Raw genomic sequence first — 26,833 nt, 5'->3', positions numbered from 1 at the left:
TCTGGATGATCAGGATACGGCTGTTTCTCTCTCACACACTTCACCTCTCTGTTCTCCTCAGACAGACTGAGAAGAGTGTGTGCTGTGTTTGGATCCAGAGTGAGAAAACAGGCCCCTGAACACAAGAAGACACACATTTCCTCATCTTAGAATTATAAGGTTCTATCTGACATTTTTGTCAAAATTAAGTTATTCTCATATTCTTATTAAATGACATCTTATTTACATTATATGATGTTTTTTTTATAAGTTGTTTACATTTTAAGACTTTTTATTTAAAAAGCAAAAACGATTTATCTACAAAGTTGAACTCTAGCTAGGCTCTATAAGGTTCTTTTTGGGAGCCAATCAGCATTTTGAATGCACAAGGACCAATCAGGATCAGCTTTCTTTGTTATTTCACTGGACTGCTCCATTGACAGCGGGAAACACCAGAAAGACAAAATCAGAGTCGACTAAATAATGCCACACCACTCAGAATTTAGATGTGTGTAAATGTGATGATTTAGAAGCATTTTTTGACATTGAGATGAAATGTTAAATTTGACATTGCTGAACAGAAACGAATATTAAAAAATTCTATATTAAATGTGAAATATTTTTAATTGTGTATATATGGAAAGTGAAACATTTTTCAGTGTTTATTAAAGACATTTGCTTATTGTCTGTTTTCTTTAAAAAGTCTTTAAATTTAATATTAAGTCTTGAAGGGCAAATACTTAATTTAATTCATGGGGCATATAATTGAATCAATATAATTCAATAATTCATATAAAGCATAACATTTTAATAATATCAATAATAAACATATTAATTAGATAAAATTAACATTGCACTGCACACTATATTGAGCACAGCCTTGTTTGCTTAATTTAAACAAGAAAAAAATATTCATTCTAAAACATGAAATAAATGTTAGAGAAAGCAAAAATGTAACTATCTCAAACATCAACATAATGTTACAACACCAATTTATATTTTTTTATTGTATTTCTTGAAAAGTAAAGCTGTGGTCTCACTAGAGTTTGAGCATGCGAAATTCTGTTGTGCGGCGCTGCGAAAAGGGGCAAGATTAAACAAGATGATTAGACATTAAAAAAGGAGAGCGATTGCTCCATGCTTTAAATTTCTGTCCAGAGAGGTCATGTTTTGATTCTTGATTGGTCTCACACACTCTAGTGATGCGATGTTGCAGGTCAGAGTTCACCTAGGGATGGCTGACGTGAAACTGACGTTTCGACACAGTATCGAGATCCCGACTCGCAAGTGTTTCGAAACTGCACCGAAGCATGATGTGAAATACCCAAGTCACGTGACTAAAGTGTTTCGAAACACCTGGTCACGTGACTAAAGCGATTTAAAGCATCGATCAGTTCAGAAGCGCTTTGAGACCTGGCGAATCTGCGTTTGACAAACAGGGTCTAAAAAATTTTTTCTCATATAGCCTAGAGCAGTGTTTCCCAACCCTGTTCCTGAAGGCACACCAACAGTACACATTTTCGAGCTCTCCCTAATCAAACACACCTGAATCAACTCATCAGAAGATTAGAAGAGACTCCAAAACCTGAAGTTAATGGGTCAGATAGGGGAGACATTCAAAACATGTACTGTTGGTGTGCCTCCAGGAACAGGGTTGGCAAACACTGGCCTAGAGGAACGTGCTAGTGCATGTTGTCACTGAGCTTCAAATGCCTTTTGGGTTCGAAGCCCGACTTGTACAAATACTCAGAATTCATGATTTTATGTATTTTAATAATGTTACTGTTTTATAGTGTAGCCTAGATAGGATACAGCTGCTGATACGCCATCAATTTAGCATCATTTTTGTAACACTGTAAAACAATAATGAATATTTTACAGTACTGTGATGGTTGGGTTTAGGTTGTGGGTAGATGTTAATAAAATACAATGGGAAATTTATTGAATAATATAAATAATTCTTGTTAACTTCTGGCCACAACCATGTCTGATCAAGCAACAACCCTGTTTTATGACCAAAACAAGACATATTTACATTTACATTTAGTCATTTAGCAGACGCTTTTATCCAAAGCGACTTACAAATGAGGACAAGGAAGCAATTTACACAACTATAAGAGCAGCAGTGAACAAGTGCTATAGACAAGTTTCAGGTGTGTAAAGTCTAAGAAGCAAAGCATTAGTAAAATTTTTAATTTTTTTTTTTTTGAGAGAGAGAGAGAGAGGGCACAGTTAGTGGTATAGCCAGAGAGGCAGTTGCCGATTAGGAAGGAAAGTGGAGACTAAACAGTTGCGTTTTTAGTCGTTTCTTGAAGACAGCAAGTGACTCTGCTGTTCTGATGTAGTTAGGGAGTTCATTCCACCAACTGGGCAGATTGAATGTGAGAGTTCGGGAAAGTGATTTCTTCCCTCTTTGGGATGGAACAACGAGGCGACGTTCATTCACAGAACGCAAGTTTCTGGAGGGCACATATATCTGCAGAAGTGAGAGCAGATATGAAGGAGCCAAGCTAACGGTCACTTTGTAAGCAAACATCAGAGCTTTGAATTTGATGCGGGCAGCAACTGGCAGCCAGTGCAAACGGGTGAGTAGCGGAGTGACATGTGCTCTTTTGGGTTCATCAAAGACCACTCGTGCTGCTGCGTTCTGAAGCAGCTGAGGAGGTTTGATAGAACTAGCTGGTAGCCCGGCTAGCAGAGAGTTGCAATAGTCCAGTTTGGAGAGAACAAGAGCTTGAACAATGAGTTGAACTGTATGTTCAGATAGGAAGGGTTGGACCTTTCTGATGTTGTAGAGTGCGAATCTGCAAGATCGAGCAGTTCTAGAAATGTGGTCAGAGAAGTTTAGTTGGTCATCAATCGTAACTCCAAGGCTTTTTACCATTTTGGATGCAGTGATGGTTGCTCCGTCCATCTGGATTGAAAAGTTATGGTGAAGAGTCGGGTTGGCAGAAACTTCAAGCATTTCCGTTTTCGTGAGGTTAAGCTGGAGATGATGATCTTTCATCCAGTGTGAAATGTCTGACAGGTAGGCTGAAATGCGAGCTGGAACCGAGGGATCGTCAGGGTGAAAAGAGGTATAGCTGGGTGTCATCAGCATAGCAGTGGTAGGAAAATCCATGTTTCTGGATGACTGTTCCTAAAGATGCCGTGTAGATAGAGAAGAGAAGTGGCCCAAGAACAGAGCCCTGAGGTACCCCAGTGTTTAGATGCTGTAGGTTGGACACTTCTCCCCTCCACGACACCCTGAATGACCACAAAGATCATTTGTGATTTATTCACAAAGTGTTTATTCGGATGTCAGACCAATGTTGAAACAAAACGATACAAGAACAGAGCATTTCATACAGATATTAAAGCATTTCAAAATAGCTTCATCAGTCTGGATTCAAACCCAGTTTCCCCACACCATAGTTAGGAACCCTAACCGCTCCACTAAGTCACTTGCAGATCCTAGCTTACAAAGTGGGGTGTAATACCTCAATTTGCTCAACTGTTCTTTGCTGAAGCTATTTCAGTGCAATATATAAAAAATTACCACTAGGTGTCACCATAGAGTGGGGTTTCGAAACGTCTCGAAGCTTTGACACATTTGCTCCGACTGTTTCAGTGTTTCCTGAAGCCTCGCTTTGCCCACCACTAAGTTCACCAAACTTGAACTTTGCACTGCAGCAACCTGTGAAACTTGGCGAATGAATGGAAGTCTATGGGGAGAAAAGCCCAGTGTGACCGCAGCTTGATGCTTTTGTGGTGATTCGCCACACCTGTTGTGAGATTAGGGGGTGTACCCCTAACTACTTTGAGGCATATAATACACCGTTGCACTGAGCTTTAAACCATACGTCAGGGGGAAGCTTGGGTGACGTTGTTCCGGCGTGTCGTTTGGTCTGAGGAAAGGTAGGAGTTGTTTGCTAGTGTGCATTATTGTTAATGGTTGGGCTGCATTTGTTGAGGCTTTCTGTATTTCCAGTGTGGACCAGGAGACTGGAGAAATTGTGCATGTAACCAAGGGAGTGAGTAATTGTGTTAAGCTTCTAGTATTCACAAAGGTGTGTTCTTGCTATGTTTAACAGACTCCATTTCTTATATAGTGATGTATACTTAGAATGGAATGACATTAAGCTATTTTATCAACTAAACCTTCATTAAAACACTTATTACACACATTTCTGTTGCTTTATTCAAACAATAACTCTTTATTACTTTGAGTAAAAAAAGTACTACATTGTATAAAGGGTTAAAACAATATCGTTAACAGCAGGTACATAATTTAGCATCGGAAAAAAAACTGAAACTTTAATCAATCGGTTTATATTTAGGTAAACGCTTTAAAACAAACCTTTCTCCTGTCGAATCCCATTGCAAGAGCGGCGCAGCCTTATGACGTCACACGCCACGCCAAAATAAGTCTTTTTTTGTTTAGTTTTTTTTGCCAATTAATGTTGCAGTCATGACTTATTGATACATTTCTCTCTCGTTTTCCAATTTCTCACAAACATATATTCAGTATTTGGAGCTGATCAAAACCTTTACTCTAAACATTTTAAGATAATTTTGACAAAGTATTTTTAATCCACTAAGTCTAAGTGTTTAAAGCAGAAAATCTCAACATTCTAAACAAATAATCTGATGGGTATTTTGAGCTAAAACTAAACAGACACATTCTGGGGACACAAAAGACTTTTCTTAAATCTTGAAAAGGGGGTAAAATAGGTGCCCTTTAAGTAAAAAGCACCCATTACTACTACATGATTTAGTTTCACTAGCTGGGTCATTATCACTATAAAGTGTCTTTGATGTCCCACAAGATTGCATCAGTCCTATATGAACATAATGCGCAATAATGAAACTCTGATGTTTTAATATAATTGGTTAAACTTTTATACACATGCAGGTAAAATTATAAGTGTTTTGAAATGTGTTTTTGTCTGTTTTTGCCATATTCTTTCATTGAATAGATGTGATTTTGCCATGTCCCACACACTGCTCAGACAACTTCAGTGAGTCTAAAAAGTAGGTAAATTAGTTCAAATTAAAAAGATTTTTTTAAATATTCTTATTATATTTAACAAGTTATTTGACAAAAAAAGTCATTTTAATAACTTTGATTTTGTTTTCATAACATTATTAATCATTTTGCACGTGTCCTTGAAATTGCTGTCCACCCTGTCATGATGTGGCCCCTTTAAGAAACCCTCTGATGTACACATTGGCATCCCCGTGCCCATTTTGCTTTTCTTCAGAGGAGGTTTAATCATCTGCTGTGCACAAAGTAAATGTTTCGTATTTTTCCTCATATTGTTTGAAAATGAATGTTGTCAAGCTTAACTGTCATAGTGAAATATTAATTTTTATAAAAACTTTCAGAAATGAAAAATATAGCTTTTAAACCGTGTACAAAGACCTTAAATAGGGAAACACTTTACAGCTGCAGGTAAAACCTGTGTTGAATGCTATCTTTAGCCAAAAATGTCCTCCTTGTCATTTGTCCATCCTGTTACAAATCTTTCTTTGACAGGGTGGACATATATGCTTTGTTATTGAAACTTTATTTATTTATTGAATATTTTATTGTGAATTAGTGAATGGTTTTACATTACAACACTTATACACACACACACATGCTGCAGCTGACTGCTTCTGCAGAGGATGCTGGGTAAATCTCTCCTCAGTCTTTAGCACAGTTTCACTGATGATCCAGAATAAACCATAAACCCAGGCCAGAGCGCCTCAGTGAATGTGGTCTGGACTGAGTGGATGACCCTCATTGTGTCTCTATAGATGTTGTAGAAGATCAGAGTTCCTGCACTGTGATCCACAAACACCCCTATTCTCCTGCTGAGCGGCTTTACTGGGAGACCAGTGTGTATGTTATTGTGTTTGAATGTGAAACTGGAGGAATCAAAGCGCAAACTCCAGGACTGAGCATTACATCCAAACACACACTCAACACCATTTCCATTCCTCCTGATGCTCTTATATAACACTGATATTTCCACAACACCTCCACTCCAGTCAATCTCCCAGTAACAGCGTCCACACACACTCTCTCTGCACAAAACCTGAGGATGAACATCAAATCGGTCTGGATGATCAGGATACGACTGTTTCTCTCTCACACGCTTCACCTCTCTGTTCTCCTCAGACAGGATGAGTTCAGTGTTTGCTGTGTTTGGATCCAGTGTGAGAAGACAGGCATCTGAACACAAGAACACACAAATTTATAACCACAGCTGTGTGTGTGTGTGTGTGTAGTCCTACATTTGCATGGTCCTGCTGTAATCCTCGTCTCTCCTCCATGATCCAGACTGTAATCGCACACACATATTTAGTCAGTAAACAATCATCAGCTTATAACACACACACACACAGATCTCTTTGTCAGTGGGATAAGATGGTCTTCCTTGTGTCTTGACATGTTCAGTGTAATTTATATTCTCCTTCTTCGTCCTGTTTCAGTTGTGGTCAGAGCTGTGACATGTTGATGAGGAAACAATACTTGAACCCAACACTTGAACCTGCACACCCCTCTGTAAATGTGCAGCTGCGCCCCCTTGTATGCTTATGACAAGAGCTGTTGCCTATTTCTGCTTTATAAAGCGTATAGTTAGAACTATAGTAGCCTTCTTACCAATTGAAAACCACTCTGGCCTCGAACCATTTACTGGAATCTTCTAGAAATTCGTTTTTCAGCAACACTTTATAATAACGACACACTATTAACCATTTATTAAGCATTAGCATGTAGTGAATTCCTTATTTATTAAGCATTAGCATATAGTTATTTTATTATCTATTAATCATTAACTCTACATTAATAGATGACACAGTTGTGCTCCTTTTGTGTTCAGCCTTAGTTTGTGTTTTCTCTCCCACACTTTGTTTACGTTTGGTTGTTCAGTTAATAAAACCCCTAGACCGATCCGTTTGTGTTCTTCCTTATTTAATGTTGTGACCATCCTCGTAACAATGATAAACCGCTGTGAGTTTCGTTATAATCAATATGAATAATCAGATCAAGCTGAATACAATCTTACATCAACAACACATGACAAGCAACGCGTTGATAAGAACAAATCATCATATTAGATAACAAACAACCCAACTAGTTGTTTAGCACATGTGCAATGCTGCTGTTATGTTAACACATGTAATATTTGTCCCGAGGCGATTTAAAGCAAAATACACAATGACACTCAATCAAACATATCTACAATGATAAGGAACATGGTTACTTACTGAGATATTAACGCACAGCAATACCACATGAAGAAAGGACGGAAGGAATAAACAACGTGAGGAAAGCTCTATTATAGTGCACTGGGCAAGTATGAACAAGTTCCGCCCACGCATGTGCGAGGCAGACAGTTCTGTACAATTACATAATTTATCGGCGTAAAGACATCGGACTAATTTAGACATCGGATCGATAAAATAAAAGACAAAATAGTAAAATAAACTACCCCGAGGGGGAAAACACTAACAAAATAGATAAACAAACAAAACAAACTAGACTGGGAAGGCTGGCAGGGTTTAGGACTAGAACACATCAGGCAAGGCAACATACGACGACGAACTGGCACAGGACAGCAGACATGAGGGGAATATAAGCAGAAGTAAATTAACACACAAACAGGTGAACATAATAAACTAATAATGGGTTAACAAGGAGGGTGGGACTACACAATAGACAGGAGAGCACTTGACACAAAGAGACAACACAAGCCATGTGCTCACATAAAACGAGACTAGAACACGCAGCTAATGAGAGAACTCATTAACCACATGTTCATATGTCATGACAAGACAAGCACAACACAACAAAAGCACGCGACCACAATGTAAACGCAGAGCCACATGCTTAGACAACACCAACATAAACAGTCGCAGGACACGAGCACACGAAAACACCTTACCGTGCGCTCACACATAAGCAACGCACGTGTTTCATCTCAACACCAACCGAAACCAAAATCAAACCAGACTGAGACACTGAGAATGAAACAGCGCGATGCCGACAGAACAGAATAAAACACAAACACGAGTACAAGAGCGCGTGTCATCAAGCGGTAGCGCGCACTCATGACGGCGTGCACACAGAGACACACACAACGACAGAAAACAAGAGCTTGACCCGAGTAAACTCGAGCCGAGCACAACAGGACAGGACAACACAGAGCCCGTGTCCGGACTCTTCCACCAAATTAAGAATTTACAAGACCAGAGTGGCAGAACCCTGACACAACTATACTGTATGCACTTAATTGTTACAGAAATAATTATAAATAACCTAATATTTTTATAAGTTAGGTCATAAATAAGAAGTGCAAATGAATATGAATGCATGTTTTTTTTTGGCTTTTCATGCTATATAAATAGTGTGATTACCACAACTAATTATAGCAACCAAAATAACGACTAATTTTAAAACAAGAAGTTAAAGAGCCCAACTAAAGCAGATGCTGACCTCCATCGTGGTGACTTCAAATGAACAACAGAAATTTCATGAAGAGCTTTTGTTCACGTGACAAAAGTCAAAAATAAGTGAAGCTTCTGATGTTTGTGGAGTTGTGAGATTTTGAGAAATAACATTTATTATTGTGTAATTATTTTTATTTTCATTAATTATTATTTATTTAGAGTTTTATTCACAGTTCATTTCATCTTTGATTTTGGCTGTGTTTTGTGTTTTGTGGCTGTGTTTTTCCTTGAGTGATTCTGCTGTTAACAGTTGTTCATCAATAATTCTTAATCCACCTTTAATTAGACACTTATTTATCTCATTAACTTCATCACTGTGTTCAACCCTCTGTAGTGAGGACACTAGTGAGGAGTTTGCTGAGGTGGTTGTGAGGGGTTAAATATGTTTGATGACAAATACAGACTGTGGAATGTATTTTTAACAGAAATATTCTGTAAACTGAATTTATGAATGTAAAATGTTAAAAACAGTAGTTCACTGGCAACCACAGCTGCTGCTATAAATATACCAGATTATTCGCTATCTGTCTTCATGTAACAGGGTTAAAATAACGTTTAATTGTCTTTCACCAAAAAGTGTTCTTTTGTTTATTTTGTGGTTGTTGGGAGACCTCTTGTGGCAACAGTGTGTACTTGGTTCTTTCACCTTTCACCTGCAAAGCAGAAGCTTTCACCTACAGCAGAAATGGTTGCTGAATGCAGTGAGGCGGTAGGTAAAATGTGCTCCAGCGAAAATGTGACAAATTCTGTATTGTAACACATGTTAATAACACATACAAGCCCAAAATGAACATTAAGTGATGTTTTATATCAATCTATCAAGTGGTTGCCGTGTGTGACCAACTTTGTGTGGTTTAATTTGCTCATGTTATGTGTAGCTGGAAAGATACAATTAATATGAGCAGGGGTGAATTCTTACTTTTTGTTTGGTTTTTTAGATGCATGTTTAAATGCATACTGTTGCCAGAGGATATACATTCTTGTTACAGGTATGTTGAACTTTTGTATATAAATAATGTTTTGTTAAAATGACTTTATGTGGCAACACAGCAGAAATGGTTGCTGAACGCAGAAAGGCGATGCATGCTTAAATGCATACTGTTGCCAGAGGATATATATTTCTATATAAAACAGTTCTTTGTGTCTGTGATTTGAGTGTCATCTGGAAGAGAAGCGTTACATCTATGCAGAAATCACCAAAACAAAAACATGTATATGCTCCACATACTTGAGTTTGTCCAGTGTGTAGTTTGGATCCTCCAGTTGTTCAGAGAGCAGCTTGACTCCTGAATCTCCTGGATGATTGTAGCTCAGATCCAGCTCTCTCAGGTGTGAGGGGTTTGAATTCAGAGCTGAAGACAGAAAACCACAGCCTTCCTCTGTCACCATACAGCCAGACAATCTACAAAAACACACACAAACAGTCATAAGCGGAGGGATAACAAACTCCAGGGTAAGGCTAATATATGCGCTGCCCTTTAATGCATTTAAAAAGATTTTGCGACCGTCCAAGAAGAGGTTTTAACAAAAGCACCGCCTATCAATAAATATCTAAAATATTCAACATGCACAATAAATTAGTTTATTATCTAACCCACTGATCTACACTACCGGTCAAAAGTTTGGGGTCTTTATTTATTTTTTATTATCATTACTTTTATTTAAAAATCAAATTAAAATTATTCTGTTCATCAAGACAGCATTTATTAAATATTTAAAAGTTGTTAAATATTTATTTATTACTTACTGTATGCAGTTTCAAATGAAATTATTACTCCTTGTTGCTTTTATTTCTATTACCAATAATAATCGTAATAATAATAATAATTAATATTAGAGAGGACGCAGCCCTTACAATTCTTCCGCCCTAGGCGGCCACCTAGGTCGCCTCTGGACACGGTGGCCCTGAGAATACGAAATCATTCTCTTTTTCACGAGGCCAATCGAAAACCAGACTTGTAATTCAGCAATAAATATTTGACCTTTAAAATGTAACACTCCAAACGATTGCCTAAACAAGATTACTACAGGCTAGACTACGCTACAATGAAACTACCAATTTCATTTAACACGTTAAACCAGTGTAATATATTATTATACCCCTCTCGTAATACTCATTTGTCATTTTATTACTTATGTCATTGACCAGCAAATCAGAATAGTCCGCTGGCCAGCAATTTTGGTTTGGTTTTCAGAGCAGCTGCGAACTCCATTAATAAACAGCGCTCATCAGTGCAACGTGTGGGGTTAGACAGTTCCATTTCTGTGCAGAGGGGGACTTTAAATTTGATTAACAAACTTACATTAGCTAAAGTGTTGTGTTAATCATCAACATTACATTACATTCATATTACGCCTTACACCGGTTACATGTTATCAATGCATTTTTTTCTTTGCTGCTATCTCCGTGGTCTTCCCCAGCCTTACACACGCTCCGCCTATGCAAACAGTCCACGTCACATTAGTTTGACAGCCAATGTCACTAACACACAGTCACCTGTGCAGAAGCTGATATTTGCTCTAGTTTTAGTCACAAAAGCAAATACGGAAACACTTTACTTGAAGGGGTGTTCATAAGACTGTCATGACACCTTTATAATTATGTTGTGATATGAATATGGATGAGATGTTATGAATGCTTAAGACAATTGTCATTAAGTCTCATTAGCTCAGTTATGCCATTATAAATGCAGAGATGACATTGTTTGCTGTCTGTGTTGTGTAACTTGACATTGCCAAGCCAACTTCATAAATCTGTCATAAACATGATTGTCATGAGGTCATTAGAATTGTGTCATGAATTGTTTTATGATCATTTCTTTTAGTGAAAAAAATCTAATTTGTCATTAAAATTTCACAATAAAACTGTCAGTTTGCTTTCAAATAAATGTAAAACAGCATCATGAATGTTTAATGACATTAATTACATTATAATGACGCTGTTATAAAATTCATGACACAATTATAATGTCCACTAGAGAATAATGTTTATGGCCACATATTTACATTGAGTGATCAAACAGGTGCAGAAGTTTCTGTACTGGCTCTGCTACCTGACCCTCTAGTGCAGTGGTTCTCAAACGGTGGGCACGAGTAGGCTACAGGATGGGAGGAAAAGAATGGAAAAAAAACAATGTGCAAATTTGTGATCTTTGTTCGGATTCATCGGATCTATTTTCGCTGCTAAAATAGACCAAAACAGTCATTATTTCATCAAAAATATATAATATAATTTAACATTTTTTTATACAATATATAAAATATACCGGGATTCCGAAGCGGTGATTTGACTGACATGAAAAGTGACCAATCACAGTTGACCTTGTCTAGTTTTGCGTGAAACGTAAGGGTGGGAACAAAGGCCTGTCTGTGTTACAGTGTCAGAAAATAACAACTTATAAACAAATGTTTTATTGGATTAATGCTTTTCGGATGTTTTCACTATAGAGATGTCTTTGTTATTAGCAAGAGTAATTAAACCGCGGACATACTTCCTGCCATTTTGACGATCTACACGTTTCGCTCTCTTTTCTCCGACGGCAAATTTACTCGCCTCTAACCTGTCACGCTTCTGAAGCCTGGTTTAATACAGTCTGAATGTCGGCATAGGAATGCGGGTATTGCGTAACTATTAATTACTGCAAATGTCGCGAGTGCTTTATTTTAACACGAGAGCGCAGTCATGTATGTTAATTGTTAAAACTGGATATGCGAGGTCTTGAATAGGCTTTTTCAAATGAACTGCAAGTGCTCTCTCATCATCGCGTGTGTGTTCTCAGACTGTATACAATCGCGATCGGAAGTAGAAGTAGAAATTATTTATCTTTGCTCCTTGACTAAACTTAAAACTAAACTTTAAAAACTATCAAGAATTTAAAATTAGATTGATGCATGGCCAATGACAATGCTAACGAACTTATTTGGCTGTAGTATGAAGTGAAACTTAGCCTAGCAGAACTTTTAGCAAAGGTGGAAATTTTTTATTTCTTCACGACAAAATAAATATGCTAGAAATGTTTCTGGATGAGGTATATGTGTGATTTATACATAATAGCGGTATTCTGCTCTGTCTTAAAGCATCACTAAATTGTGCAGGCATTACAGGTCAAACAATCTGTTGTTACATTTATCAAAATAAACAATAAGGCTCTTAAAACACTGCTTTGAGAAATGTAGTGTTGTCATATTTTAAATACCTCAAGTGAAACGAAGTCATTTGTTTTATTATTTTATTACTGAGTGTTCTTGTCTTTTTTGTAAATTATTTTAGTTTAAGATCAAGCGTAAAATAAAATATTGTATAGACAACATTAAGCAACTAATAAAAACAGTGTAAAATATGTAAATAAAACCCTAAATTAAAATCTCATAACATAATAAAATAAATAATATATAAATAAATACTGGGGCCACAACTGCAATAAACAAAAAATTTTTTTTTGGAGGGGGGGGGGGGGGGGGGGGGGGGTGCAGCTTGCAAAAGGTTGAGAACCCCTACTCTAATGTATTCATGTGACTAGTATTGTTGTGTTGATGTTGCTTTCCTGTTTGACAACCAGACAATGAGATGAAATGAAATGAATCAGGGGGAAGGAATTACAGGTCAAAGCTGTTTTAAAATGCCCAAACTTACAATAGAACTTTGTTTGGGCCAGATTTCGTTTAAAATGATGACTTTTCGGTTTATAGTTTGATTATTTGAAGTGAGTGCACAAAACAGCTCTTTTAAGACATGCTGCAAAAATCCCAGAGAAGATGAATCAATGATGTTATGAGCTGAAATTTCACAGACACTTGAGATAAATATTATATCTGGTAAAAACAGGTGCCCTTTAAAACCAAGACTTTTCTCATATTTGACATCACTTCACACTTGAAAATAAAATACATGGCAAAAATAAAATACATGGCAGCATTTTTTTTCTCATGTCATCATTCTTTGTGGTATTTTCAATGTAAAAGTAAAATGTGGCAGCATTTATTTTAGAGAAACTGTCTTTTTTTATTTTACCTCAGTATCTCCAGTTTACAGTTTAGACTCTTCAGTCCATCAGAGAGAAGCTTCACTCCTGAATCCTGCAGGTCATTGTTACTCAGGTCCAGCTCTCTCAGGACACAGTTTGACGATTGTAGAGCTGAAGACAAACTCTCACAGCACCGAACACCGAGATTACAGCCCTGTAGCCTGTGTAGAAGAAAAACAGAAATAATGAATTAATAACAGAAATAATTTTGTGTTTATCTAGCTGGGGTAATCCAGAGCAGAAACAAAAACAATTAAATGTTGTCTTTTAGTTTGAGCAAAGGTAAAAACAATATATGGACTATGTAAATACTGAATTTAAGGGAGAATCCAAGGCTGTAAAATAAACATAAAAGTTTTCTTTAGTTAACAATTCACAATTTTGTGTGATAATTAATAATTAGTTATTATTAAAAACTTAAAATCAATATTTTATATCCCTTTTTCAAGCTCATGTTAACGTTTTAGAGCTGTCAGTTTTGAAATGCACACTATCTATATTTCACAGTTCAATGTGTTTACAGAAATGAGAGATTGTATTATTGTATTGTGTAAAAATAGTCAAAGCATTGAAAAGAAAGTCTAAAAATGGAGTAAACATAAGGAGAACAGATATTGTATACAGCAGGAGATCAGTAATACATATTTGATGTGAAAGCACAAATAGTCTGTGCTGTTTCTGCCCTGCCTGCATATAACTTATGGGTTACAGATGTGTTGCAAATCGATGTGTGAAATGAGCATAAGTGTAGACATAAACTCTTACAGTGCTCTACTGGTGTTTTTGACCACTGGTATCAGCCTCATCAGTGCTTCATCAGACCTTCTGTATTTCTGCAGTTCAAACTTCTCTTGAGTTTCTTCTGACATCAGGAGCACAAACACCAGACCCGACCACTGAGCAGAGGAAAGATTCTGTGCTGTAAGATTTCCTGAGCTCAGACTCTTCTGGAGTTCCTCCACAAAGTTATCTTTCAATTCATTCAGACAGTGGAAGAGGTTGATGGTCCTCTCTGCTGATTTCGTCTTCTCTATTTTCTTTTTAATATAGTCAGTCGTGTCTTTGATCTTGTCAGTTTTAAGCATCAGTCCTGGCAGGAGCTGCTTCAGGTTACTCTGATTAGACTCCAGTGAAAGACCCAGCAGGAACCGGAGGAAAAGGTCCAGGTGTCCGTTCTTGCTTTGTAAAGTCTTCTTGACTGCATCCTTATGAAGTTGAAACAGGGTCTTTGTAGACTGTTTCCGTGTCAGTTCATTTTTCCTGGAATCAAGAAATGGATTTGCTTTCTTGTCTTTGTAAGTGAAAAACACATAGAGAGCAGCAATGAACTCCTGAACGCTGAGATGTACAAAACTGTAAACCTGTTCCCCTGAAAAGGGGTTTTCCTCCTGAAACATTCGAGTACATAATCCAGAGAACACAGACCCTTCCTTGACATCTAGGCCACACTTCTGCAGATCTGTTTTGTAGAAAATCAGTTTTCCTTCCTCCAGCTGTTTAAAGGCCAGTTCCCCAAGCTTCAGAACAATGTCATCAAAAGACCTGGCATTGGCTTCAGGTTCAGAATTGCTGCTGTATTTTTCTTTCATCTGTTGCTTTTGAGACAGTAAGAAGTTGGTGTACATCTCTGTGAGAGTTGTGGGTGTTTTGTCATTGCTCTCTTGACCCAGCAAAGGCAGAAGAACAGTGAGAGAGATCCAGCAGAAGACGGGGATGTGGCACATGATATACAGACTCTTGGATTTCCTGATGTGGCCGATGATGTTTCCAGCAATCTCAGGACTGCTGTTTTTGATGAAGTACTGCTCCTTCTGCTCATCATTGAATCCTCGCACCTCAGTCACCTGATCAATGTAGTTTCGGTCTATCAGACTGGCTGCTGCTGGTCTGGATGTGATCCAGATGAGGGAAGAGGGCACAAGCTCACTCTTTAAGAGATTTGTTACTATCTTACTCACTGTCATTTCCTCATGAACATCTGTAAATCCATCCACCTCTTTAAAGTTCAATTCAAAGCAATATTCATCCAGCCCATCAAAGATGAACATGACCTTACCTTGTTCTTCAGGAAGAGAGCTCAGTCCTCCTGGTCTACTAAAGAAGTACTTGTTAAGCAGACCTATGAGACTGTACTTTTCTTTTTTAATCAGATTCAGTGTACGGAACGGCAGTGGAAATATGAAGACTATTTCCTGATTGTCTTTTTCTTCAGCCCAGTCAAGGATGAATTTATTGACAGAGACAGTTTTTCCCACTCCTGAGATCCCCAGTGTCAGGACTCTTCTCTTTTGTTCGGTGTCAGGCTGAACTTTAAACATGTCATTACACTTGAGTGGTTTATCCTTGGCTGTCTGTTGGTTGTGTTTTGACTCTATTTGTATCACCTCATGGTCATTCTCTCTTCCTCCAGTTTCGTTCTCCACCACATATAGATCAGTGTAAATATCATCCAGAGGCTTCCGATGACCCTTCTGTGAATTACCAATTAATATCTGCTTATATTCCTTCTTTAACTTCTCCTTTAGTTCACGGCTGGTGTTTGTGTAATCAACAGGAGGGGATTTACAGTTCTCTGAAGCTGTACCTTCACAAGAGAGAGGAAAAAGTTTTTTTTTTATTAAAGTAAAGCAATTATGTCCTGTGCTATCCAATACAAAAAAATATATAATAAATAACAATTGCACTCATGAAGTCATTTCTTTCATCATTTAAATGACGTGACAACCTGTATGGTAACTTGAATGAGCAGGGGTAGGTGATTTGACTTAAATCTTATATTGTTTTGATGTAAACAAAGTTGATTACTCAGAATAATGCAGGGTGTTTCAAAAATAACTCTCCAGAATTAATATGTCCCTATTACAGTTTTTTGAATTACTTAATACTCTGCTGATCAATTGCTGTCTCAATGTTTCCTGACCTAACATTTTGTTAATTTTTTTTTCCACAGGAACGACTTTCTGCAAACAAAATAGGCAGACAAATATAGAGATATTTTATTTTTTAAAGAAAAAATTAATAATCTATTGTCCCCAGAAAAAGGCTTTTTCATTTGAAGAAGAAAAGGTGCAGGGGCTTAAGCCCTCAAAAGCAAGATCCAAGGACAACTTCAACCCACCACGCAGAAATATTAGAACAGCTTATTTTTTCCTGGTTTTATTATTGAGGCATGTTGTGGACAAAATAATGCTGTAAATTTGTAATGTTTGCTGTGTGTTATCCTTTCAGAATGCAAGTTAGTGAATGTGTCATGGATGAATGACGTCCAACTTCAGACGAGCTTTCTTGTGTGTCCATGTTTGGGGCTTTTTTGTTGTTGTACAGTTTGACATTATGAACACTGAGATCCTAAAGTCTGACATGAGGGTCATGTTCATGAAGTAGCTACAATCATATAGGATTATTTAAGAAATGCACAGTGTGAGCCAGCTTTACAATGTGTTCTTGTTCCAGTAATATTTACTTTACAACTTATCTTTGTTCTTGCGTTCCTTTGCTCAACTCTATATTCCATATTTATTTTATCTGTGCAAATGAGTAATAAATGATTGTTTTTATAGTTTTACTTTTGTGTGCTCCTGGGATTAAGGTCTTCTCTCTTTGTAAAGCATAAATTGTGTAAAAGGCTTAATGGAGATCTTGCAGATGGATTATGAGTCTGCTAATGCTTAATTATTTTAACAGCCATGCTGACAGAAAATGAGGGAACACTACAGAAATCCTATTCTTACATAAACTTTAATGAGAGTAGTATTCATTCATTTTCTTTTCGGCTTAGTCCCTTTAATAATCTGGGGTCGCCACAGCGGTTGAACCGCCAACTTATCCAGTACATGTTTTACGTAGCGTATGCCCTTCCAGCTGCAACCCATCTCTGGTAAACATCCATAAACACTCATTCACACACATACACTACGGACAATTTACGGACAGTGTGAGCTGGCTTTACAATGTGTTCCTGTTTCAGAAATGTTTGCTACAACTTATTCTAAGCTTCTTCGTTCTTGTTTTTCTCTGTTCATAAACATAGTTATGTCTTGTGCTTCCTATTACAAAAAGAACAATTGCACATATAAATAAAGTAACGAATTCAGATGACAAACAATATATTCACATACATTAGTTATATACATAATATTAAATATATATACATTTATTGCTCAGAAGCTGTAAAATACATGTTATGACAATACATCTGACTCAAAAACCGTTGCTAGGACAGGGTTTAACATGAAAGATTTGAACTGAAAATGATAACATTTGTAAATTTTGACAGGGAATTTAACAATACCTTGCTTCTCTGAATTCTCCAGCTTTTCAGCCAATTCATTCTGCTTTATTTTCCTCAGGATGTCCACTGTGATCTTCACAGCTCTTTCTGGTCCAAAACATGACACCAACTTATCCACTGTCTTCATGCTGTCTGCATTCTCCATTTCTGCTTTTGAAATATCTCCATGGTCATTCACTAAGCACCACTGAAACTTCTTTAGTTCAGCTTCTAACAGTCCATTCAGTGAGTCGTCGAGCAGCAGTTTAACATTCGCCATGGTGCTTCACCTATTCACAGCTACATGACAAGAATAACAACATCAGAATTAGTTTCACAAATAACATATGGACCTAAGCATTTATTTATTATTTGAATAATGAAATTACCCTATGAGTAGAAACCACATTTCAGAAAGCTGCATTTTGAAAATTGATTGTCCCTATTTTAAGTGGCTCTTACTAACCAGGAATAATGTAGTTGTTTGTTTGTCTACCTAACTTGTGTCTTGAGCTCTTCTTCCTGTATCATCATGGAGGAGTGTTTCTTTAGATGTTCAACTGGTTAAACACAACCATTTTAGAAAACTAACTTGACACACATGGCCACCTAGACCTCAGTTTATGCTGTTTAATGCAGACATGGGAAAATAATAGGATGATCGTTGCAGCAGCTTGAGATTTGTTGTCCAGATTTGTTATAAAGCTGGTAGAGCAGGCATTTATCCGGCACTGGCTTACAGCATGTGGGCCAAACATTGCCCAGGTTTGGCAGAGGTGGCACCGTCTTTAAGGCAGCATGCAAGACATGGGCCAGATGTTAAAAATTGATATGTGGGCCATGTATGTTTGGCCTATCTTGACCCACATTTAAAATAAATTTAAAATATTTTTGGAGTAAAGAAATATTTTGGTTCATAAAGTTGTTTCCATCTTCCTGTTTGTATTTTCTAATGCCTTCATTTTAATCCAGGAAACAACCCAGATGTATTAATCTATTGTTTCTTGTATGTTGCGAAATAACTGAATTTAACCTACATTACATATATTTAATCAACTAAATTATTATTTTACAAATTATATTATTATTAACTATTACTAACCATTACCGTTATTAATGTGCCTAAAGTGCAATGCCTCATGGGTTTATCAATTTCACTGCAGTCGTGACACACCAAAACTGGCTTCCAGACAATGGCCAAACATTGGGCCATAGCTGGCCCAGTTCAGGGCAAGTTATAGGTAAATAACTTGAATGAGACTAGGCCCAGATATGGTCCATGTTTGGCCCTTATATGGAAGCCAGACTTGGTCCAGTTATGTACTGTAATTCCCTGCGGCATGTGTCCAAGCAAAACCTGATTGCGTGGGCCAGAGCTAGGCAGGAGAAATGTTGCTATGTGGGTACATATCATCCACCAAGTGCAGGCAGTCATTTCAAAACCTTGATAATGGAGCAGTTGGTTGGAAAACATGAATACATTTGAGCTTCCTAAAGTCAGTGGGTGCACAGACAATCTGAGACTGCATATATGCTTTTTAATGTGTACAGCTAACCCTGCTCCTAACCCTACCCCTCACAGTGACGTCATGAGTGGACGATTAATGGATATTAATTAACTTGTATAATCCATCCAAATACTGACTTGCAAGACAAATATGATGCTGCGTTTCCCAAAAGTATCATAAATTTTAGTTTATTGTTGGTTTTATTGGAAGTACAAAAATTGGACCGATCGATGCAATGAGATGATCTGCACACCGGTAATATTTATTTATTCATACCTGTGGGCCAGTTTATTTTATTTAAGCTACTTAAAATTTACCTGAAGTGAAAACTTGATGTCAACCTTTGATTATGTTGCAGACATTCTCAGAGCACAAGCAAACAGCCTGCGGTCATTAACCAGAGGCGCAGTCATTTCAAATGAATGTCCTGTAATAGTAGGTCTAATAGTAATCATTCTCTTTGTATGGGTGCTTGTTTTGAAATCCACATTAAATTGTTTCTATATAGAATAGTATATTCTATACTATATAAGTTTATACTTGATTAAAACTTATAGGTTTTTAATTTGAAACATGTTATTTGGTATGAAGTTAAAGATGAAAGTTTGTTTTACGAACACCATGTGGGGGACAAAATAAAAATTCCAGACTATGCCATTCCAGAGTATTAAACGTTTTTCTATCATTACAAATTTGTACAAGGAACATGCACATGCAGAATAAACTTTCATTATTAAAACTCGAATTAAACAAATACTGAATAAAATGTTTCATAAATGATGACTAATATTGTCACAACCCAGGCTAGAACCCAGATCTCTGGTGTAGTGACTGGAGAGATGTACCACTGAGCCATCCATATCAAATAATTCTGACTCATCAGCTAACAGTCAACTGAGGTTCTTCTCAGACTGCGGTATACAAAATGTTTAAACAGAAATAAAGATAAGAGGAAAACTCCACGATGGGAGAAAAACATTAAGGCAGTAAACAACAGGGAAAACAGGGCGCTGACCAGACAGTATTGCACAAAAGTGGAATAAAGCCAGGATAAGAGAAAAAGCATAGCATGACCTAGTTTAATCTGGTCCTTCTGGCTTAGTCTGTTGCACGTTTGCTGATCCAGAATGAGAATGAGCCGATATGTCAAGCTAGGTGTAGATAGCCAGGATAAGTGCATATTTACTGCATTCTTCAGCAAACCATGAAATCGATCACAGAATCAATGATACAAATATGGATAAAACTTGATGTTAGTCAATCAGGTAACGAGATGAAAAACACCTCTCTCGCCCACCAATCTGGTAACTCTGACTGATCTGGGAACTCCCTTTACTGTCATGCAGAGATTTAATAGAAATATAAAAAAAAATTGTTTTGTTTGTTTTCTTTCTAACAATTACTGAAGCTCTTAAATTATATAATGAGGCGACAACTTTTCAGTCAGAATGTTCATCATCAGGGCTCAATCATCACTTAATTAATAACTAATTGTCTGATTAACTTTAATGCCGCAGTCACACTAATGTTTGAGCATGCAAAATTCTGTCCTATGGCGCTGTGAAAAGGAGCGCAATAGACAAGATAATAACACATTTAAAAAAAAGCGAATGATTGGTCCATTTTTTTACATTTCTATTCAGAGGTCATGGCTGTTTTTTAATATGCATTCTTCAGCCTTCTTGCATCGTCATCATCAACTGCCAAAGTTCAGTTCCAATGCTCAAGAGCAAAGGACACATGAAAACGTCCGAATGTGTTCTTGATATAGAGGACGCACCGATTCTGACTTGAGCACTGAACTCGCTTTAGAAGTCCCAGAAGTCATTGCGGCTGAAGGTGGGAAGCGCAGCATTTTATATAGATTTATTTTTAAACTTCAGAGATATAAGTTATTTACCTCAGGAGTTTCCCCTTAATGGGACGGTGAATATAAACATTACCATGAACATTTTAATTAAGGAATAAACACATTAAGGTTGTTTATTTGATGAAATTCGTATTAAAATGTTTTATTTGTGTTGTGCGACGTATATTTGTTAGTTGTATAGGTTATATATTTTGAAAAGGGGAAAAACAATAAATCGTTGTTTGAATGCTGAAATGTTTAAATAATATTCCATTAAAAATGCTTGAAGGTCATGTGACCATCAGGAAGAACACAGCATCTCATTTCTCACAAGATGCGTTCCCTTTTCTCGCAGTCTCCAGAGTCCTGGTAAGACCAGTCTTCATAAGAACGCAAGTCTGTTCTCTGCGTTCTTGCAATTGAAAAACAGCACATGTTTTGATCTTCGATTAGTCTCATAGTCACATGATGCGATTTTGCAGGTTAGAGTTCACCAAGCTTGAACTTTGCAACGCAGCAAACTGCTAAACTTGTCGAATGAGCTTGCATTTCTAGCCTGTTACATTCGGTGCATATAAATGGAGAAAAGTGCAGTGTGACCATGGCTTAACTCTGCTGCGGAGTTACTTTAACTAAATTAAATTAAATTTTAGTGGGACCAAATAGACTATGAGCTGAGGAAATGTCACTCAGAGGATTTTGCTGTTTATGAGGGTCAGATGATCATTTGCACCTGTTGCTCGTTACTCTACCAACTCAAAACCATGGCTGTTTCTCAATTCCAAAACAGTTGATGTTGTAGCCACAGCAGAAGGTTGTTTATCATCAGAATCAGTTAAACCAGAAACACTTCAGGCAAACACATGAAATCGGTCTGACTGCTGAAACTCTCCAGGGTTTTCAGCTCATGTATCTACAAATAAGATTGTGTGAATCCACTCTACTGTAAATCACTATTATGATACAAAGATGCTCAGCCCTTCTTCTCCACAAATTTACACTCATAAAACAATCTAAATGCATTCATGAATACTGTTATTGCAGTTTGAGTTTCTGAGCTTCTGTAACTCGCTGAGTTTATGCTGTGAGCAGATAAATGACTGTTCCTGTCTGAGGTAGAAAAGCTGCTCAATTTATTGAAAGAGTCTGTAATGAATCATGTAGACACAGTATTACATCAGAATGAAGCTGTCAAGTGAGTTTCTGTCTCAGAGTTCAAAGCAATATGATACCAAACACGAGAAAGCAAAAAACCTGCCATGTTTAAAATACACAGCGAGAGATTACAGCTGAATTATATATACATATAATAACGAGCCATGGTCGATCCGGGCTCAAACAAACCTTGTCGTCGTCTTGATGAACGGCCACTAAGCCATGGAGTAGAGCAGAATCTACCCTGTGCCTTGTAGTTTTTTACGAGCCAGTCTGACCCAGCCGGCAATGACATGTGGGGCCCAGATGGGTTAACTACGGGTTCCATAGGATGCGCATGGGCTTTGGCTGGGTGAAATCAGCGGGTCCCATTTAAGTTTTGTAGTTTTGTATCCCATAAGGGATAGGCATGGGCCAAGTGGGCATGGGTTTGATCTGGGAACACATATATGGGTCTTGCTTGACATATTTATGGGCCAAATGGGCATGGGTTTGAACTGGGAATGCACATATGGGTCCTGCATAGAATTTTTATAGGCCAAGTGGGCATGGGTTTGAACTGGGAACACAAATATGGGTCATGCATGACATATTTATGGGCCAAGTGGTCATAGATTTGATCTGGGAACCCATATATGGGTCTTGAATGGCATATTTATGGGCAGAGTGGGCATGGGTTTGAACTGGGAATGCACATATGGATCCTGCATAGAGTTTTTTTGGGCCAAGTGGGCATGGGTTTGAACTGGGAACACATATATGGGTCTTGAATGACATATTTATGGGCCAAGTGGGCATGGGTTTGAACTGGGAATGCATATATGGGTCCTGCATGCCATATTTAAGGGAAAAGTGGCATTGGGATTGAACTGAGAATGCATATATGGGTCCTGCATGGCAAATTTATGGGCTGAGTGGGGATGGCTGGATGGGTTCGATCTGGAATCCCATATATGGGTCCTGCATAGCATATTTATGGGCAAAGTGGCCATGGGTTTGATCTGGGAACACACATATGGGTCCTGCATAGCATACTTATCGGTCTCGGTCTCAGGGTGGTGGCGGCGTGCAGTGATTGTGGGACACTCTGGGGGGCTATGGTGGTGTGGGGTCCTGTCAGGATGACGGGGACCGTTGGTACTTGTCTGGTCGGTGCTGGCGGGTAGTCGCAGGTTCAACGAATGACTGAGCTGGGTAAAGTGAGCTGGCGAGCCAGGAGGTCGAAAGGCCCACAGCTGGCCCCGGAGTGGATCCCGAGTGCAAGCCCACTTTAAACCCCTTCAGACTGGTGGGGCCTAAATAGGTCTGACATGTATTGCCTGGTTAAGACCCACATAAGACCCTTACAGATCCCACTTAAAACTCATCTGGGCATCCATGGCTGGCTCTTATGTGGATCCTGGGTGCAAACCCACTTTAAACCTTCCATGAATTTGGTATGTAGGACCCATGCAGTACCTTTACAAGTCCCACTTTTAGTACGTCTGGGCTTCCACAGCTGGCCCCAATGTGGATCCCAGGTGCAAGCCCATAATGGGGCCCACATTTGCCGCCCATGAAGCCCTCATCTGGGCCCCACGTCATTGCTGGCTGGGGAAGGGCGAGCGGTTTCGCTTTCTGCCTTGTGCTCGCCGCGCGTCTATATATGAAATAACAAACTTCTTGAGCTGATGATAACAACGTGCGATTGATTATTGACGTGCTTTTGAAACCCGATCCTGTCAGACACTCACAAACGCGAGAGTGAAGCACAAAAAAGCAAAGGAGAAGCCGGAAAAAAAGGAGCACGTTATTTTTTTTTCAGCAAACGTGAACAAACTGCCATATTTAACTATTATCTTCACCTTTTGGACTAATATGAACTGGGAATGAGGGAATTACTGTCTAACAGAGGTTACATGTGCTGCTGAAGATTACAGACACAGATGAGAGGTTTACACTGACTGTAGGCTATATTTTGTGTTGTTTTTTAACCTAAATAAGGACTAAATGTCTGCTGTGTGTAGTTCTTCTGTGGTTGGTAACATATCGGAGACTGTAAGGGGCTGTATGTGTTTATATGTGTTTATATATGTTCATTTATTTATTTAATATAATTACATACGTTACACACAATAAACACAATACGATAAACACACAGATCACTCATAAACACACAGATCACTGATAAACACGCAGATCACTGATAAACACGCAGATCACTGGTAAACACGCAGATCACTCATAAACACACAGATCACTCATAAACACACAGATCATTGATAAACACACAGATCACTGATAAACACACAGATCACTCATAAACACACAGAGATTTCAGTATCAGAATGAGCAGCTTTCTGTGATTTAGTCCAGAAATACACTTGATCATCTGTTTGATCATGATATCAAGAGGTGTATGAAATCCTCAAAATGACTTCAGCTCAGCTGTAAAGTCTCAGAAACACAAAGAGATGATCGATGGATAATCAGACGATACTCATAGATGATATAAAGCACAGAAAGAGCAAACTCTTACCTCAAATAATGCCTGCAGATTTTTCTGTTCCTCCGCTGAACTGTTGAGTTGAACAACAGATCTGAAAACTCTTGCACTTCTGAAAAACATGTCAAAACATGTTTAAAACATGAGGGGAAAAAATATACTCTGTACTGCAGTAATATAACAGGTCACTTTTCCAAATTTGGTATATATTGTACTTGTTATGATCTCAGTAACACAAGCTACAATGAATGAATTGAACCCCAGTTGTGTTATTAGTATTGTTTATTCATATTTGTTATTTATATAGTTCATGATGGTACGTGTGTAGTAAAAGTAGCACAACAATGATTAAGCTGTTCAAAAAGGCTATAATAAGAAGAAAGAGAGAGATGTAGCATCCAATAATATATAATAAACAACCATGCAATGTAACATCCCCACCGATAATATTCAAACCAAATACTCACATTTGTATTTGTTTACTCTAGAGCACAATCATCTCTCGAAAGCTGCGTCATGTTCAAAACCTTTACTGGATCTTCAAAGTCTGTTCTTCATCATCATCAGATTCTGATTAAAAGAGGATTATGGTCTGCATTAACACTGATTATATGACTACTTCCTCCAGTGGAAACTCCAGAATGCTGTAAAGCTGACACCAGCACCTCCTCCTCAGTTGTCCTGTCCTGTACTTTTGAGCATTGGTGAATTTCCTGAAACACATACAGGATAATCTATGCCAGGGGTGGCAAACTCAATTCCTGGAAAGTCCTGCAGAGTTTAGATCCAACACATTTATCTGCTGCTCAACTCTTATCTGTGCGTCCTCGCTTCATCTCCTAAATTAACTTCATGCTTAATATTCACATTCATGTGCATTTGTGTTTTTGGCTGAGGAGCTGAAAACAAGTAAAGATATTGAGAAGCAGCCCATCATTTAAACAGGAATGAAAGACTCATTTTTTATCACAATACACATACGGAGTCATTAAATCCTAATGGCAGTGTAATTCTGCAGCAGACTCAAAGACAGAAACTGAAGACTCCCTGCCCTCCAACAGCTCACAGAGCCACTGTTGATCACCCACAGCATGATCTGACAGAGAATCAGGTTAACCACTGTCGGACGTACTGCTGAATGTTCACCCTGTCAGACGATGTTTTGATGAACACAAAGCACTCGCTGCTGAATGTAGAGTCTGAATGAGTTCAAATGAACTGTTCCTACGGTCTACTGTATTTGATCATAACATTAGAGTACAGTAAGGGTTTTCATGTGTCTGCAGAAGCAGAGATAACTCAATTCAATTCACCTTTATTTGTATAGCGCTTATACAATGTAGATTGTGTCAAAGCAGCTTCACATAAAAGGTCACAGTAAATAGGAACAGTGTAGTTCAGTTTGTAGTGTTTAAGTTCAGTTCAGTTTAGCTCAGTTCAGTGTGGTTTAATAATCACTACTGAGAGTCCAAATACTGAAGAGCAAATCCAACGATGCGCAGCTCTACAGATCCCGAACCATGCAAGCCAGTGGCGACAGCGGAGAGGGAAAAAAACTTCACTAAATGGCGAAAGTGAAGAAAAAAAACCTTGAGAGAAACCAGGCTCAGTTGGGCACGATCATTTTAATTTCTCCGCTGGCCAAACGTCTTGTGCAGAGCTGCAGTCTCAGTGGCGGATGCTGGAAGCTGGCCTCAGCGAAGACTCGTCTGTCCCTGGAGCGTTACAGGAATCAGTCTCATGTTCTCCACTCCTCCATGACCATCATGTCATATAATGCCATATAAGACAAACACAGATCTGGAGATCATGGAAACACACTGCAATATTTACAGCTCAGAGAATGTGGAATCAGACAGGATTGATTATGTTTGATGCAAACCCTGACTGATGCTCCTAATATCATTCACAGCAGCTCATATTAAGCTGGACTCAATAAAAGACTTTTTTACAGCTGATATCACGGAGTATACTTGTTGTGTCCACCAGTGATGTGTCTTCATAAGTGTGCATTTTTACTGCTTCAGGATCAAGTATTCAGAGGAAGAAAGTTGTGTAAGTGCTGTGAATTCTTCAACAGGT

The 26,833-nt window shown here is 38.1% G+C and overlaps 1 protein-coding gene across 2 annotated transcripts; it reads right to left on the bottom strand.

The window, feature by feature from the left end:
• Positions 1 to 3,761: 3,761 nt before the first annotated feature.
• Positions 3,762 to 25,438, bottom strand: LOC130222806 (NACHT, LRR and PYD domains-containing protein 3-like). 2 transcript variants are annotated; one of them, XM_056455368.1, is made up of 8 exons: positions 25,219 to 25,438; positions 24,785 to 24,863; positions 17,776 to 18,054; positions 14,250 to 16,068; positions 13,472 to 13,645; positions 9,689 to 9,862; positions 6,241 to 6,287; positions 3,762 to 6,178 (listed from the first exon to the last, which is right to left on the bottom strand). In XM_056455368.1, the coding sequence occupies exons 3-8, from the start codon at positions 18,032 to 18,034 to the stop codon at positions 5,655 to 5,657; spliced, it is 2,997 nt and encodes a 998-aa protein (XP_056311343.1). In that variant the 5' UTR covers positions 18,035 to 18,054; positions 24,785 to 24,863; positions 25,219 to 25,438; the 3' UTR covers positions 3,762 to 5,654. The 2 variants fall into 2 exon arrangements, with proteins under 2 accessions (XP_056311343.1, XP_056311344.1); XM_056455369.1 differs by lacking the exon at positions 6,241 to 6,287 and having other exon boundaries at positions 6,054 to 6,178.
• Positions 25,439 to 26,833: the final 1,395 nt, after the last annotated feature.

Source organism: Danio aesculapii, chromosome 4 (genome assembly GCF_903798145.1).
Source record: "Danio aesculapii chromosome 4, fDanAes4.1, whole genome shotgun sequence".
NCBI lineage: Eukaryota > Metazoa > Chordata > Actinopteri > Cypriniformes > Danionidae > Danio > Danio aesculapii.
Note: the sequence above shows the minus strand (reverse complement) of the source record. Positions and strands in the feature narration are given on the sequence as shown.